Below are 15,813 nucleotides of genomic sequence, written 5' to 3' on the forward strand. Positions count from 1 at the left end.
TTTAAAATATTAATAAGAAATTTATTAATGAAACTAACGTATGGAAATGATAATTAATAGTTTAAGGTAATTGTTAGTTTAAAATAAAACCTTATCTTAATGTGTGTACAGGTCACCGATCGGGGATCTGACGGTGAAGAGCGCGACTCGTCCGGATCTCCGTCGATTCCTTCGTCCTGCACACACCGAAAACTCGAAATCTTCTTATTCTCCTTTTTTTGTTTTTTCGTTTCAACCTTTTCCATTCGTAATCATCCGATCTCTTGCGTTCGCGAAGCATTCTCGTAGAGGGTCGACAGCCATGTCGGTGAGAAATTCTTACTGGCTCTTTATTTTTCTTCAATTCGGTTGGAATTTCTGAATCTATGTTGTAGGGTTTCGTTTCTCTGTTAGATTGCTTGATCTTCTGTATAAACCAGCGTGATTTATCTGCGTACTTATCGGTCTTTTTCTGGGTCATGATCTGATTTGGGTGAGGGATTTTTGAGAAAATAATGATCTGATTTGGTTTCGTCCCTCTGGGTTTGCTTCCTTAAACAGAGGGAATTTGCGAATTATATGTATTGGCGCAGAAATAATTGGTTAATAGTTTGAATTCAAGATAGTGATTTAAAGCTAAATGGATGCCACTTTGGGTGGGCGATTCTGTAGTTTGGCGTTGTCAATGACGAAGGTATTTTGAATGCAATTTTTGTTGCACAATTGAGCTTGAGAAGACTCTTCAGATCTGACCATTCTTGTTGGACTCGAAGTGCTTTGAAGCACAAGATAACAGCAGTACCTTTGCCTGTTTTGCCTTTTGTTTTCTAATGGTTTGACATGCTTGTATTCCTGCGGAGGGGTTTAGCAACGTTAATCTGGCCAAATGGTTAAGTCTATGAAGTCTAATTTACTTTGCTGACTATAGAATGATTTGTGAGTTATGTTCATGACTATCGTCACTTGGGTACTCCCCTTGTACAATTTTAAACCATCAATAAATAGAGGATCCACACCAAGATCAAGTTGAAGATAAAATTCAGATTGGTAAAATTTTGACCGAGCTAGTCCAATAAGAAGAGTTTATTTGGTTTAAATTGTATCCAAAGTATTTATCAAATAATACATAATAAAATAATAGTTTGAATTGAATGTTTTTTTCCTTCAAAGTTTTAACAATACCTCACAAAATTTTAAAAACTCTTAAATAAAATGGGAATGAGTTGCTTTTCAAATCTTAAACTTTCACTTACTATAGTAACTTCCATTGGAAGGCAAGGAATGAAGTAGGTCTTGAACTACACTATCTTTGAACCCAATATCTACCAAAAGACACTTAAAATTGGAAACTAGAACGTTATGGTGCACATTAATGGTTGAGTGTTGGTACCCTTGATTGTTCGTAAAGAGTTTGAAAAGGAAAAGAGGAAAGTGATTTTTTATTGTTTTATAAGTCATGTCTTTTCGAGTAAAGGATCCACTAAAAATCAGGTCGAAGATAATATTCGACTTGGTAGACCTTCAACCAAGCTCGTTTAGTAAAATGAGTTTGTGTGGTCTAAGTTTTATCCAAAATATTTATCAACTAACCAAATAATAAAAATAATAGTTTGAAATAAGTGCCGGTATTTTTTGTTTTTTTTTTTTTTTGAGTTTTTTAAATTTCCAACACATGTTTACTAGATAGACCGACATACAAGCCACTAGAGGCGTGGGTGACCTCCATCAACTTTCTTGAACAGTTCTCTTTTTGGGTCTTTAACACTTTCACTTCACCCATGGCTTTATTTGATTTAGATGACTAGGAATGAGTTGATTTTCCATTCCAAGGATTCTTCTTCATGGTTGATTTGTTCATGGTTTATTTTGTTGGAGTTTTTGGGCACATTGGTCATTGCTGGAGAATGACACAGTTTTCCTGTTGACTATGAAGCAGTTTAAATCACAATGTGGTATCTAATTAGACATCGAACAACTATGTGACATCTTCTGGAGCTGCCGGTGTAAATGCATCTGCTATTGTAATCCTCAGTTAGTTCAATGCATTTGCTAAGTGAACTATTATTCACTCATTTTAGTTTTCAAAAAGAAAAAATAAAATAAATGCATATAATTAACACTTGAGAACTTCACTTTTCCTGTTGCAATAAAATGTATCCAGGTATTAGATTTGTTGGATAAAAGCGGGCATGATTTAGCTACCTATCAGTAAACTCAAGTCAGAGTAACAAGAGAGGGGGAGACCTAAGAATTTTTTTTGCCACTATATATGTCCTTTTATAAAACACTTTGTTTGAGCTGAATTATTGTAGTTTCTGTAAGATTAGATTTATCTCTGAGAATTATTTGGCTGCAGCTGTAACTTTCTGAAACATATATATGGCACCCTTCTGTTAGACTTTCAAAAATCAAATGCCATAAGGTCCTAACCGGTATATTCTTAATAATATCTAAATCTAGTTACTGATTCCGTTTTGAATGCTTTTCAGGTTAGGACAGCGAAGGTCAGCAATGTTTCACTCAGTGCATCTGAGCAAGATATCAGAGAATTCTTTTCATTTTCTGGTGAAATTGACTACATTGAAATGCAAAGGTTTGTATTGAAAAATGCCAATGCATTTATACACTTCCTCATCTAAGTTTTGCTATTGATGATTTCAAGTTTCCCTTACTCTTTGTAGTGGAGACGAGAGATCGCAAGTTGCATATGTGACATTTAACAAGTCGGACGGTGCAGAGACAGCTCTTCTCCTCTCAGTATGTTTGCATATCATTCCCATCATATGTTGATAGTTCCTTTGTTGGAGTAACTAATTACTGTTGTTATGCATAACAACACAGACATAGCTTGTGATGTATACAACAATAAACAAACTTTATCTCATTAGGTGAGGTCGGCTTAGCTTGTGATGTATAGTGATGTTTTATTCTTCCATATAGACATCTTTTGTCTTTTCAGTTTCTCTTCATAATAATTATATTTTAAAGAAATTCTACTTCTAGAATTGATTGAACCTGTGTAGGGACATTGCTTGTAGTTTTATTTGTCCGTGTTATACTTGAATTCTTCATCCACGTGCCCAAGATTCAAGACTGCAGCAGCCCAAGTGACACATGATATTCCAATTGATCATGTAAAAATGTTTAGAAATAGTCATTTCGTAGATTTGGATCTATATACATGTTGGGTACTCATGATTGCGTTCAAGGACAAGTAACTATAGTTGATACTAATATCAAAGAAACCTTAAATCATATTGTATTTGTAAGGGGGGAAAAGTTGAAGTTTCAGAGGTCTGAAGGAATTTGTATTGGCGCTGGCATAAGTTTTTCTGGTTTAGTGTTCATTTGGTTAGCCTTGATGATTAGGTTTATTAGTTTTGATTTGATTGGATTAGGCTATTACTGTTGTGCAAGGATTTTAATATATATCTCATGGCTTATTTTACAGGGTGCTACAATAGTTGACATGACCGTCACAATCATACTTGCTGCCGACTACGTACCACCAGCGGTTGCTCCCATTCCTTCGATGGTAGAATGTCTGACTATTAAGATTTACAATGCTTCTTTTCCCGTGTAGCAGTTCCTACCATCTCAAATTTTTTTTGGATATTTTATCATGATATTGTACATCCAGTCAAAAGACAGTCCAGCTAGTGGCTCTGAATCAACTATTCAGAAGGCGGAGAATGCCATCAGCACCGTGCTCGCCAAGGGTTTAATGCTCGGGAAGGATGTTTTAGACAGAGCCAAGACATTCGATGAGAAGCACCAGCTAACATCTGTTGCAAAGACCAGCGTCTCCAGTTTTGATCAAAAAACTCGGCTTAGTGAAACAATAAGCACAGGAGCATCTGCTGCCAACCAGAAGATCTTGGAAATGGACCACAGGTATCAGGTTTCTGAGAAAGCAAGATCAGCCATTGCTGCTGCAGAGCAGACACTTAGCAATGCTGGATCAGCCGCCATGGAAAACAAGTATGTTTTTGCCGGGGTGTCGTGGATGGTAGGCGCAATCAACAAGGTAGCTAAGACTGCAAGTGAAGTTGGAACAAAAGCAGTGGAGAAAGCTGCAGTCAAGGAACAACAAAGGACGCCCTCTGAAGATGATGAGGCTGAAGGCCTCTTGTCGGTCACTCCTCTAGCTTCATCTTCTGATCATCCTAAGAAGCCTGAGCCTGTTCAAGGCTTGATTCTTTGAACTGGTTTCGCTACTCCTGTATATAAATATAGGGAACTCAGTACTCATGTAGCTACAATACGTGATGAACTTTATCCTATTCTGTTGCTATGGTTTGTAGGAATAATTTTTTTTTCAAATGATGAAATGAAGACATAGGTCGTAGTCTTAACTCACAGTGACGCCCGATCATTGCTGCGAGTTAAAGCAGCAGCTTGATCCACGATTAGGATTGGAAAATTGCTTCTGATAACAGTTCGTGTAGTTAACTTGACATTGCAGGCAACGAGGCACTTCCTCCAATAATTGATGTGTGTTTATATATATGTATATTCCATTTTCTTTATGGCCACATATCATCCTTGAAGAGGCTATCATTTATATCTTTAATTTCACTCTGTTTTCAACTTTTTGTCTATTTGATTGATCATTGTGGTAGTGTTTCATGTGATAGCCCTTTCCTACAAAAGTTGATGTAATTTGATCAATACGGTTTGAAATTTGCTTATCTTTTTGGTTCAATTGATCGATTGCTTCGACAATGTAGGTTTAGATTTGACCAACTAGTTTGTTTTGATCTACTCACTTTTGTTTTGTTTAGTTAACATCATATATCTAGTTCTTTGAATTAATTAATCCGATAATTTGATCCTACAAAAATTTTTGTATAAAGATAAATTAGGAGATATTTATAGTGGTCTATCTAGATGACCCGCTTTCTTAAGCTCACTCTCTATCCATTGGATGAAATGCCTTGTAATTCATCCCAGCCCACTCTCTATCTAGTGGATGAAAAATCTCTTATAATTCGTTGCAGTTGAATTTCTATCCTAAAATTTTTGGGATTCACACTCAGAAGTCTAACTATTGTAGCATGGTCCATCCAAGTAGACAATGTTCTTAGAGTTGTCATCTATATCATAGTTGGGAATTGAACCGTGGATACCTGGGAGATAACTAAACGTCCTTATTGCTGTACTATAACCCCGAGGGTAATTTTGAACTACTCATGGAGGTAAAAGGTGAATACGCTTGCTCCCAGCGTCCCGCCAACCCGTCCCAAGGCCAACATGGAGGAGGTAAATCACGGGTGGCTATTAATCTTTGTAATAATGACTAGCACATAAGGGAGACATTTACCTCAACTTTATCGAAATTTGAATCCCAGATTTTATGATGACAATACTTCATGCGTTAGTCATTAGACCGTACCGAGGAGATAATTATCTTTGATAGGATTGATTTATCTGATCGAGTTAGCTTCTTTAATACAATTTGTTCCGCCTAGCTTGGCAAGCTGAACTAGTTTATTTACTTGTCCTATTTGATTAGCTGCATTGATTGACTTGCTTTGTTAGTTCTTAATAAATTAAATATTTATTAAATGGTCAATAGATTATAATAACAAATAAAAATTCATGAGAGAACAAAAGTAAGCAGCATAGAGCTGCCTGTTACATATTTTGAGGATATTGAAATCCTGAAAGTTAAATTCCTGATTCAAATTTCTCCTCTAATGAGCTTCTGTCTGTGGAACTTTATCAGAGCTCATTTATCTCTGCCATAAATTTCAGCACTGCTGTGTTCATAAATGATGGAACCTCACATGAACTCATTGGGTGGTGCATGAGCAACATACATTCTTAATTGCTTAACAACATGTTTGAGCTCTTTGCATCTAGAATTGAAGTGCAAATAAGTGGGTTTTAGGGTTTAATCTGTCAATAATTAACTTGACTTAGCTTAAGTGGATATTTGTTAATCAATTCCATCTTTTTTTATTAAACTATTCATGTCTAAAAATGCAAGAGCTTTGTATTAGTTTTTTTTTTCTTAAATTTGATGCAAAAAAAAAAGAACCAAAAAAAGTATTTTTTTAGAATAAATAAATAAATCCGACATATGTTTGAAAAGATCTGGTGACATTAAATGATTCACTGCCAATTAAATTGTCACAAGATGCTTCCATTAAAGACGGTCCTACTTGTATTATACGCCTTTAATTTTTTACTCCTTTCTCAATCAAAATATTTTTTAAAAATATATTTCATTCATCTAATATTTTAGAATTTTAAAACAATTGCAGCTAAAAAGGGTAAGCTATTTTGATACTTACTTTTTTCCCTTAACATTTCTAGGAAATTACTTATTTGCACATTCGAATCTAAAATTATTTTGTGATTATCGATCGATGTAATGTAACAAATAGTACAAGGTGTTTAATTTCGTCATCTTTAGTTGTTTCAAAGAAAGGGAGAGTACATAACATAATAGTGTGTGTATAAGTATTATAAGTTCGATAGATTTTAGAAAAAACTCCAAATTGAAAGTAATTTAATAAAAAAAATAATGAAATAGTCACAAGACATTATGATGAATACTTTACTGGTGTACTGGTGTTTAGTGTTTACTACTAAGTGATGCATAAGGGTGGACTATTGAGGAGCGTACACTACCCATTTTTAAGTCCTGGGAATGCAGTGGAAAAGTGTTAAATTATCACTTAAGTATCTATGATTTAATTCCTAATTATAATATATTTATAAATATTTTTCTTTCAAATGAGACGTGCAATCACAGAATGATTGACTTTTGAAATACCTGTCACAAGCACATTTTAATTTAATTTAGCTGCTGATGTAAAATTTTTATAGAATTGAACTGGACGTTTCAGATTCAGTATTATCTATACTTGTAGATTTAATGAGAAGGTGTTTATTTGTGCGATGCCAAATTGAGAAGTGGAGTGCTCATGCACACTTTGCATTTGCATTTGCATTTCCACGCACTACACTACAATGGAAGTAAACATCCAACTTTTATTCATTATCGGATCGAGTAGACTATTGATCCGTTAATATAATTTTTAAAACATTAAAGGTACGTTTAATTTGTGTATTTTTCATTTTTATTTCTTTGAAAATAAGTATTTTCTAAAAGATAAAAAATGATTTTAGATATTTTTTATTTTTCTAAAAAATGTTATCTAATTTTTTAGAAAACGAATATAGAAAATACAAATCAAACATCATTTTTTAAAAATACGTATTTTTTAAAAATAAAAATAAAAAACACACCAATCAAATCCTAAGTGATTTAATTCCATCTACTATCCAGACGTTGTACTTAACATTAATTTGTTGAAACCATCATTTATGTGTAAGTGTCTTGACCTCGAGTGGTGAATTTGTCACTAAGCTTAGTCAACTAGTTAAATCATTTATTGTGCAAAAGGGAATCCAATGAAAAATAAAACTTTTAAATTTGATTGATGCTGGTAAAAGAGATATACTAAGGATGAGTCGGAAGCGTGAAATGTGGTTGACGTAGAGATTAAAGTTAAGGTCATTAATATCAGAGAATCAACGGGCTCATCAAAATTAGTCGAGCAGAAGTCGACGTCAACTGTTGATCGGGCTTGAAAGGTCCGATTGGCCAGAAAGCTCATCTGAGTAGATCGTTCATCCGGTCGCGGTCACTACATAATTAAGAACATCAGATGCTCACAACTGACTAAGTGAATGTTATGCCGACCGGACGCCTATCCGGTCGGGCAAGAAACAATCTACTGAGCTGAGGGACTACGGAGAAGAGCCTTGAGCGACTAGGCAAGGAATCCTTGTCGAGCGGCTCACCCACTCAGTCAAACAGTGGGACCCCCTCCCATATCCCGTAATATCTCTTTGGGAGGTAATGCTACTGACAACAAGACATGATCAACAGACAAATCGCACGGCGAAAGTTTCTACTGTCATGTCATAGATTTGCACGCTTCGTTAAGGTATGATGTTAAATATATTTTTCTGACATGTCTTTTCATAGTATAGTTGGAAAATCGTGGCCGCGTCTTAAGAAGCGTGCACGCCACCTATTAAAGTACTATATAAAAGGGGGTCTATGCTCCAGTAAAAATATATAATATATGTTATTTGTGCTTGTGCTCTCATTGTTGCTATTGTTGCTACATCGCTCCGCCGTCTTTCTACTATTCCGTGACTGACTTAAGCATCGGAGGATTAATATCGGGGACTCCTTCTCTGGTCCAGCACTAACATTTTTTGTGCTGCAGAGCTAAATGAAATCTTTACACGATCAACCGACGAGCCACATTCTCAACTAACCGTTTTACTGTTTCCCGACAGATCAATATATATACACGGATTATAGTGTACATCTATCCGTGAGAGTATTATTTATTTAAATATTTTTTAGGATTTAAAATTTATGATATAGTATTTATATTGAAGGTGGTGATTTTTTTTAAAAAAAATTATATTAGCTTAAGGAACGTATCAAATCTCGAGAACACCAACTGTTATTTGATATGCGGGACACCCATTCATAAGTAGCCAGTATTAATTTTTTTTTTTTTATGGTTTAGGATTTAGTATATAATATTTAGGTTAAAAGAATTGAAAATTATATATATATATATATATATATATATATATATATATATATATATATATATATATATATATATATATATATATATATATATATAGTATACTATTATAAAAATATATGAATTTCTTAAATTAAAATAAAATATATATACACACAGATTGATATGGTGCCCGATTGACGATTCACATTATATTTCTATGATTGAGATGACTCAGAGTGCTTGAAATCACTCGGGAGCCTCAAGTGATTGCAAATGCCCCGAGTGATTCTAGATGTTCTGAATCATCTTAGTCGTGAAAATATAATACAATACGGACGGTCGGATTATATCAATGTCCTATATATTTATATAGAAAGAAAAATAGATTTGATATCCTGTATATATATTTGGTACATATTCTTAGACAATTCTCGTATATCCAGATGTCTTAATTTACTTTTGAGAATCGAAGGATTACTCAGGGCATCTTCAATAATTAAAGTTCTACAAAAACTTTTTTTTATGATTTCAATATGTCACATCATGCCACATCAACATTCTAAAAATTTATTGAAATAACTTCAATAGTTAGAGTTCTAAAAAATTTTAAATAATTTTTAAATGGTCTAATTAATAACATGTAATTACATAACTACATGCATATTGTATAAATTTTTAAAAAAATAATTTTAAAATTTTACTACTATTCTTAAAATACAAATCTAAAACCTTGTATCCATAATAATTAAAAAAAAAATTTCAACTTTTTCATTTTTCAAATTTCTTTAAAAACTTTACATTGAAATACCCTCGAGAGAATATTCAAACATCCCGATATACGAGGGCGTCAAGGAGTATGCACCCATATATATATATATATATACTCAACAAGTGTGAAAACGACGGCAGCAGTCAACAAGTCAACATATTTGTTTTTGTTTATTTCTGCGCGCAGCGATAGAGAAGTCAAAAACCTTTGACCGCTCTTCCTCGTCGCATCGGGGATCCCGACCATCGCCACATCTCCGCCGTCGATCCCCCGCCGGAACGCGTCTCCGCGGGGCCCACCGGACGGTGACTGCGCGTGCATGGCCGAGGCGAAGAGGGGGGGGGCGGGGGGAAGAGTTGACTTGGCGCCCACGCGGCGTTGTCCTCGCCGGAGGACACGTGTCGGTTACGCCGCGCTGTCGGATTCGCTGGCGCAGATCGGTTTCTGTCCTCCCGCAGTTAAAGTCGCATTTACCACCTTTACTCTCTCTCTCTCTCCCTATCCCTTTCTCCTTCCTCTCCCTGTTACGAAACCTTCCTCCTCTCCTCTCCTCATAGTAATTACACCCTCGCCAGCCAGTGATAAATATTAATGCCGAGGTAACTTTTGCCAAAAGAAAAAGAGAGAGCAAAAGTCGTATTCTCCTTCTGCTAGGGAAAGAAAAGATGATGAATTGATAGCTAGCAGAGCGCAAAAAGGAGTACTCCATAACCTCTCATCTCTCTGAAACAAGGAGCAAATTAAAACAAGAACCTCCTCCTCTTCCTCTTCTTCTTCTTCTTCATGTAAAGGAAGAGAAACATCTTTCTCTGTTTGATTTCATCGCCGACAGCTCGGTGCGTGTGATATTTACTTCAGTACTACTTCTTCGCTACCTCTTTTTTTTTTCTTTTTCTTTTTTCTTTGTTAGGGATTAAAGATTGTTAGTCTTTTGGTTTTTTTTTTATAGGAGAGATTGGATACGTAGTGGTACTGGCGAAAAGAGAAAAATGTATGGAGATTGCCAAGTTCTGTCGTCCATGGTCGGAGGAGGAGGCAACGTAGTGGTGTCGCCGGACTCGCTCTTCTCGTCGCCGATCCAAAACCCTAGCAGCCTTGGGTTCATGGCCAACATGCCCCCATTTCACGCCTTCTCTTCTATCATTCCGGTATCCTTTTTATTTTATTTTATATTTTTTTAACAAATCTCAGTGTGTATATATCTAAATTAATATCAGATCGGTAGATTATAAATGCATGGTTTTTGGTTAAATAATGTGCGAGGAAGAAGGAAGAGGGGATGATGGTGATGGGGAGGGGAGTCAGCAAGGAGGAAGAGATGGAGAGCGGCTCCGGCAGCGGCGGCCCACTCGACGGCGTCCTCAGCTGCGGAGAGGAGCACGACGACGAGCTTTTGCAGCGGCACTCGCTGCTGTCTCCGCCGCCGTCGCAGCAGCAGGCCGGCAGGAAGAACAAAAAGCGCTACCACCGCCACACCGCCCACCAGATCCAAGAAATGGAAACGTAAGCGTACCACTCAACAACCTTCCCTTAGCCTCCAATTTTTTGTTTTTTTTTTCTTCTTAGCTCCCAACTGTAAACGATCATAATTTATTTCAGATAAAAGAATATTTGATACGATTCGATCTTAATTAATGAACGAACAGGTTGTTTAAGGAATGCCCGCACCCGGACGAGAAGCAAAGGATGAAGCTCAGCCAAGAACTCAGCCTCAAACCTCGCCAAGTCAAGTTCTGGTTCCAAAACCGCCGCACTCAAATGAAGGTCCTCCTTAAATATTTATAAAATCTAAAGTCATTTCCATATTAAGATATTGTTATATATTATTATTTTTATAATTTTTGATTGATTAATTAATTAGGCACAACAAGATCGAGCGGACAACGTGATACTGAGGGCAGAGAACGATAGCCTCAAGAATGAGAACTTCCGGCTGCAGTCGGCCATCCGCAACGTCGTCTGCCCAAATTGCGGCGGTCCGGCCATCCTCGGCGAGATGTCCTTCGACGAGCAGCAGCTACGCATCGAGAACGCCCGCCTCAAGGATGAGGTCGTCCCTCCCAACCCTAATAGCTCCAATTTGCAGGGGAAATTGTAATTAAGGGAATGATCGTGTCGTTGTTGCACTATCTCAGCTCGACCGCTTGTCCTGCATCACATCCCACTACACCGCCCCGCCGCCGCTAGGTCACGTGCCGTCCTCGTTGCTCCTCGCGCCGTCTCTTGACCTGGACATGGGCGTCTACTCGCGGCACTTCAACGAGCCGCCTCCGTTCGAGATGATCTCGGTCGCGGCGCCGCTGTCGGAGGATCTGCAGCACTCCCCGTTCGGCGGGGGCTTGATGGTGCTCGATCAGGACAAGCCGCTGGTGCTCGACCTCGCGATGACCGCGGCCGGCCACCTCGTGCGGATGTGCAACGCCGGCGCGCCGCTTTGGGTCCGGAAGAGCGGCAACGTAGAGGCGCTGGATCTCGAAGAGCAAGCGAAGGGATTCTCTTGGCCGATGGAGTTGAAGCAGCAGAACGGAGGAGAGTTCAGGACGGAGGCGTCAAGGGACTCTGCCATGGTCATAATGAACAGCATCACCCTGGTGGATGCCTTCCTCGACGCCGTGAGTTGATCAAATCGAACCATTTCACATCATTTAACATCATTAATTATTTTTTCTTCAAAAGCAATTACAATGCATCGTATTCATATTCATATTGATCAGAACAAGTGGATGGAGCTTTTCCCTTCGATCGTGTCGAAATCAAGAACAGTTCAGGTGCTGAGTTCCGGAGTCGCTGGTGGAAACGGTTGCTTGCAACTGGTAATTTCGATCTCCAACGCGATTGCTATCACATTCTCTGAAAATTTATATAATTCTAACACAATTAACTTCCAGATGCACGGAGAGTTGCAGTTTTTGTCGCCTTTGGTGGCGGCGAGAGAAGCATATTTCTTCAGGTACTGCCAACAGAACTCGGAAGAATTAGGCAGTTGGATAGTGGTGGACTTTCCAGTCGATGGATTTGTGGAAGGGCTTCAAACATGCTTCCCTTGGTATAGAAGGAGGACTTCAGGGTGCATCATTCAAGATATGCCCAATGGTTATTCAAGGGTAACAATTAATCTGTTCACTACTTAAATTTGTGCATGCAATATATCTTTCATTTTGAATCTTTTGTTCGATCGTTTGCAATTAATTAAACTGGACATGCAGGTGATGTGGGTAGAACATGCAGAGGTGGATGATAAGCCGGTGCATCAAGTTTTCAACCAATTTGTCAGCAGTGGCATTGCTTTTGGTGCAACTCGCTGGGTTTCTACTCTTCAAAGGCAATGCGAGCGCCTCGCGAGTCTCATGGCCAGAAACATCTCAGATCTTGGAGGTAACACTAACATGTATACTAGAGCTAGATTAACAACCTATAGTTTCGATCCTAATTCCAAACTTAACAATTTAATTAGCGGTGATCCCTTCGCCGGAGGCAAGAAAGAACATGATGAAGCTGTCGCAGAGAATGATCAGAACCTTCTGCTCCGCCGTGTACTCCACCGGAGCGCAGTTGTGGACCGCGCTCTCCGACTCGCCGGACGACACGATTCGCGTTACGACGAGGAAGAACACGGAGCCAGGCCAGCCTAACGGTGTCATCCTCACCGCCGTGTCCACCACTTGGCTTCCTTTCTCTCATCAGCAAGTTTTTGAGCTCCTGACGGACGAGCAACGAAGATCACAGGTAGTAATTAATTATAACCCATATATATTAACATCAAAATGTCAGATATTTGTGTTAATTTTATCGATAATTAATTCATTCATTCAGCTGGACGTGCTATCGAGCGGCAATTCGTTGCATGAAGTGGCTCATATCGCTAATGGATCGCATCCCAGGAACTGCATCTCTCTTCTGCGTGTTAACGTCAGTCTAAATTCAATTCGTGACGCATTATATTTTTTGATCAGGCACATTTCGTTCACTTTTGTCGATTAATTTTTCTAATTAATTTTTAATTTGTAGGCCGCGAGCAATTCTACTCACAGCGTGGAGCTGCTGCTGCAGGAGAGCAGCACCCACCCCACCGGCGGCAGCATCCTTGTCTACGCCACCATCGACGTCGACGCCGTCCAGGTCGCGATGAGCGGCGATGACCCCTCCTACATCCCCCTCCTCCCCACCGGCTTCGTCATCTCCCCCGCCGCCTCTGACTCCGCCACCGCCGGCTGCATCTTCACTGTCGGCACGCAGGTGCTCGCCAGCGCCGTCCCCTCCGCCAAACTCAACCTCTCCAGCGTCACCGCCATCAACAACCACCTCTCCAGCACCGTGCAGCAGATAAACTCCATGCTCGCCGGCGCGGCCGCTCAGCAACCTCCCCCCGCCTCAGCTCCTGCGACGGAGCAATCCCACGCTTGAAGAAATAGTACCAAATATAGCTGGAATTAACTAATTACCCCTATTTTTGTCTACCATTTTCGCCAGTGCCGTCACGAATCTATAGTAATTCTGAACCGAGTCTGATCAGGGACAAGGGAGTACTTGACAGAAACCCACAAACAGATGACTCAATTAATCATGTGGGCTCTGTCAACTTCTCACTTGCTCATGCGTGGGGGCATTGGCTTAATTCTGGTAAACCAAAACAGGGGATTTGTAATCTCCAGCTATATCTGCTAGTTCATAATAAATGTTTGAATCAGAACACTTCGGTGAACAGTTTTATTAAGTAGGGATCAGTTCAGCTTTGTGTGTAAAGATGGAACGGAGAAGAGCCTAGTAGGGTTCTGGGAGTCGAAGTGTGAAAAGGAAGTCAAGAGCGCACCAGATGTGACCCTTCACGGAGGGTGTTGGTTCGGGAATTGACTTCCTTTTTGGGTTTTCTTCTGTTTTGCTTGTCATGGAGTCCGGTGATGGATTGGTAGGTCGAAGTGGATTGAATGCTCAATATGCTGAAACTATTATGAATATAATTAATTAATTAATTAATGTGCGGTATTATTCATGGCTCTGTCTTGTATATATTTTTAAAATTCCTTGGATTTGGTGCTGCTTGTAAAAGCAGGGCCAGTGATGGATGAGCTGGATCACAGGTCGTCTCTGCCACAGGCCATGAGTGCTGCTGCTGGTCCATGGTTTAGGTGCAGCGTTAGTTGGCTGCAGCAGACGCAGGGGAAGGGAAGGTGGAAGGGACGATTGCCCTTGTCCATGCAGCTGCATGCGATTCGATCCTGCCGGAGTCCTCTCTGGCAGATCGAAGAAACGCCTGCAATCCCTCTCATGATGAGGAGGCACACTTTCCTCCCTTTACTCACGAAGCGCTACCTCTCCCGCAACTCCCTCTCCGGCGATCGGAATCCTGATCGACCATTAATGATTTCAATTTTATTTTTATTTATTACATAAGTGTATATGACACGTATTGTTTAAATTTATAGTTGTAAAAATACAACTTAAGATATTAAATTTATATGAATATTTAGTTTAAAATCGATTTATTATTTCCATTTAAATGTCTTACATATAAATATGGTAGTCTATTAATGAATTCCCTTCGGATAAAAACAAAATCGAAATTTTTATTGGCTGTTTTATTTATTTATTTTTTTTAAAGCCCTCTGTTTTCCACTTTCATTAGTTTCCCGGCCCGGCCCCTCAAATTTTAAAGAAGATAGATAGATTCTTCGGCTATTAGTACGTACTAAAAGGTGGTCATATTTTTTTTATTTAGTCAAAAAAGAATCTTAATTTTAAAATTATTAAAAATAATATTAAAAATAGTATTAATTCCTTCTTTTTTCCTTTGACAAATCTCCTAAATTCTCCTCGTTTTTTCAATACATCCTCTTGCTCCAAGATTAAAAAGGGTTTGATATCAGGTCCATAGCTTGATATAATCTCATATTATATTCACGGTGGCCTTGATATTTTTCCATATCATGCCTACTCTAAATTTGATATGGTCTAATATCAAATCTATCATGTCAGTCCTAACATGATCATGATATTTTCTATATCAAGTCGAGCCTAGGCATGATATTTTTCTATCATGCATGTTGGGCCTAATATGAAAATATCAGATCCACTTGGACCAGATATAGTCCAATATCATGCCAATGTAGGTCTGTTAGCAGGAAAGGTAGGAAGATAATAATACTATTTTTCATATTTTTTTTTGGTAATTTTGAAAATAAGTTATTTGTTTTGTTAAATAAGAAAACATAATCGCTCCTTTTGGTGAAAAATCAATTCTTATTAATACACTTATTAACGTATATCAGGCCAAAGTAGGTATGATATATTTTCATATCAAATTTATGTATTGAAAAACAACTTGAAATTTAGGAGGTTAGCCAGAAGAATAGGAAAGGAATAAAATTATTATTATTTTTTCTCTTTTTATGGTAGTTTTGAAAATAAAGTATTTATTTTTAGTAAATAAGGAAACGTAACCGCTGATTTGGGTAAAAATCCGATTCTTATTAATACACTTGTTAACGTATAAATAAC

At 38.3% G+C, this 15,813-nt stretch overlaps 2 protein-coding genes across 4 annotated transcripts; both read left to right on the plus strand.

The window, feature by feature from the left end:
- The first annotated feature begins 156 nt into the window (after positions 1-156).
- LOC122021697 (binding partner of ACD11 1-like) lies at positions 157-4,289 on the plus strand. Its single transcript, XM_042579853.1, has 5 exons — positions 157-307; positions 2,469-2,572; positions 2,661-2,736; positions 3,431-3,514; positions 3,620-4,289. Exons 1-5 carry the CDS (start codon positions 302-304, stop codon positions 4,181-4,183), a joined length of 834 nt encoding a protein of 277 aa, XP_042435787.1. The 5' UTR covers positions 157-301; the 3' UTR covers positions 4,184-4,289.
- Positions 4,290-9,897: 5,608 nt separating this feature from the next.
- On the plus strand, positions 9,898-14,292 carry LOC122021811 (homeobox-leucine zipper protein ROC3-like). Of its 3 annotated transcripts, none has more exons than XM_042579970.1 (12): positions 9,898-10,154; positions 10,268-10,466; positions 10,589-10,821; positions 10,965-11,082; positions 11,180-11,368; positions 11,454-11,930; positions 12,033-12,131; positions 12,207-12,422; positions 12,525-12,693; positions 12,773-13,044; positions 13,132-13,227; positions 13,327-14,292. In XM_042579970.1, exons 2-12 carry the CDS (start codon positions 10,308-10,310, stop codon positions 13,720-13,722), a joined length of 2,424 nt encoding a protein of 807 aa, XP_042435904.1. In that variant the 5' UTR covers positions 9,898-10,154; positions 10,268-10,307; the 3' UTR covers positions 13,723-14,292. The 3 variants fall into 3 exon arrangements, with proteins under 3 accessions (XP_042435904.1, XP_042435903.1, XP_042435902.1); XM_042579969.1 differs by having other exon boundaries at positions 9,899-10,175; positions 10,586-10,821; XM_042579968.1 differs by having other exon boundaries at positions 9,899-10,154; positions 10,586-10,821.
- Positions 14,293-15,813: the final 1,521 nt, after the last annotated feature.

This window comes from Zingiber officinale, chromosome 9A (genome assembly GCF_018446385.1).
Source record: "Zingiber officinale cultivar Zhangliang chromosome 9A, Zo_v1.1, whole genome shotgun sequence".
NCBI classification, from domain to species: Eukaryota; Viridiplantae; Streptophyta; class Magnoliopsida; order Zingiberales; family Zingiberaceae; genus Zingiber; species Zingiber officinale.

What these genes read in the sequence shown, in the direction of transcription:
- LOC122021697 (XM_042579853.1), top strand. An exon ending in AGACAGCTCTTCTCCTCTCA is followed by an intron (nt 2,737 to 3,430) that starts GTATGTTTGCAT and finishes CTTATTTTACAG; the next exon opens with GGTGCTACAATAGTTGACAT. An exon ending in TTGCTCCCATTCCTTCGATG is followed by an intron (nt 3,515 to 3,619) that starts GTAGAATGTCTG and finishes TTGTACATCCAG; the next exon opens with TCAAAAGACAGTCCAGCTAG.
- LOC122021811 (XM_042579969.1), top strand. Translation starts at nt 10,308, where the DNA reads ATGTATGGAGATTGCCAAGTTCTGTCGTCCATGGTCGGAGGAGGAGGC. An exon ending in TGCCCAATGGTTATTCAAGG is followed by an intron (nt 12,423 to 12,524) that starts GTAACAATTAAT and finishes CTGGACATGCAG; the next exon opens with GTGATGTGGGTAGAACATGC. An exon ending in TCTCTCTTCTGCGTGTTAAC is followed by an intron (nt 13,228 to 13,326) that starts GTCAGTCTAAAT and finishes TTTAATTTGTAG; the next exon opens with GCCGCGAGCAATTCTACTCA.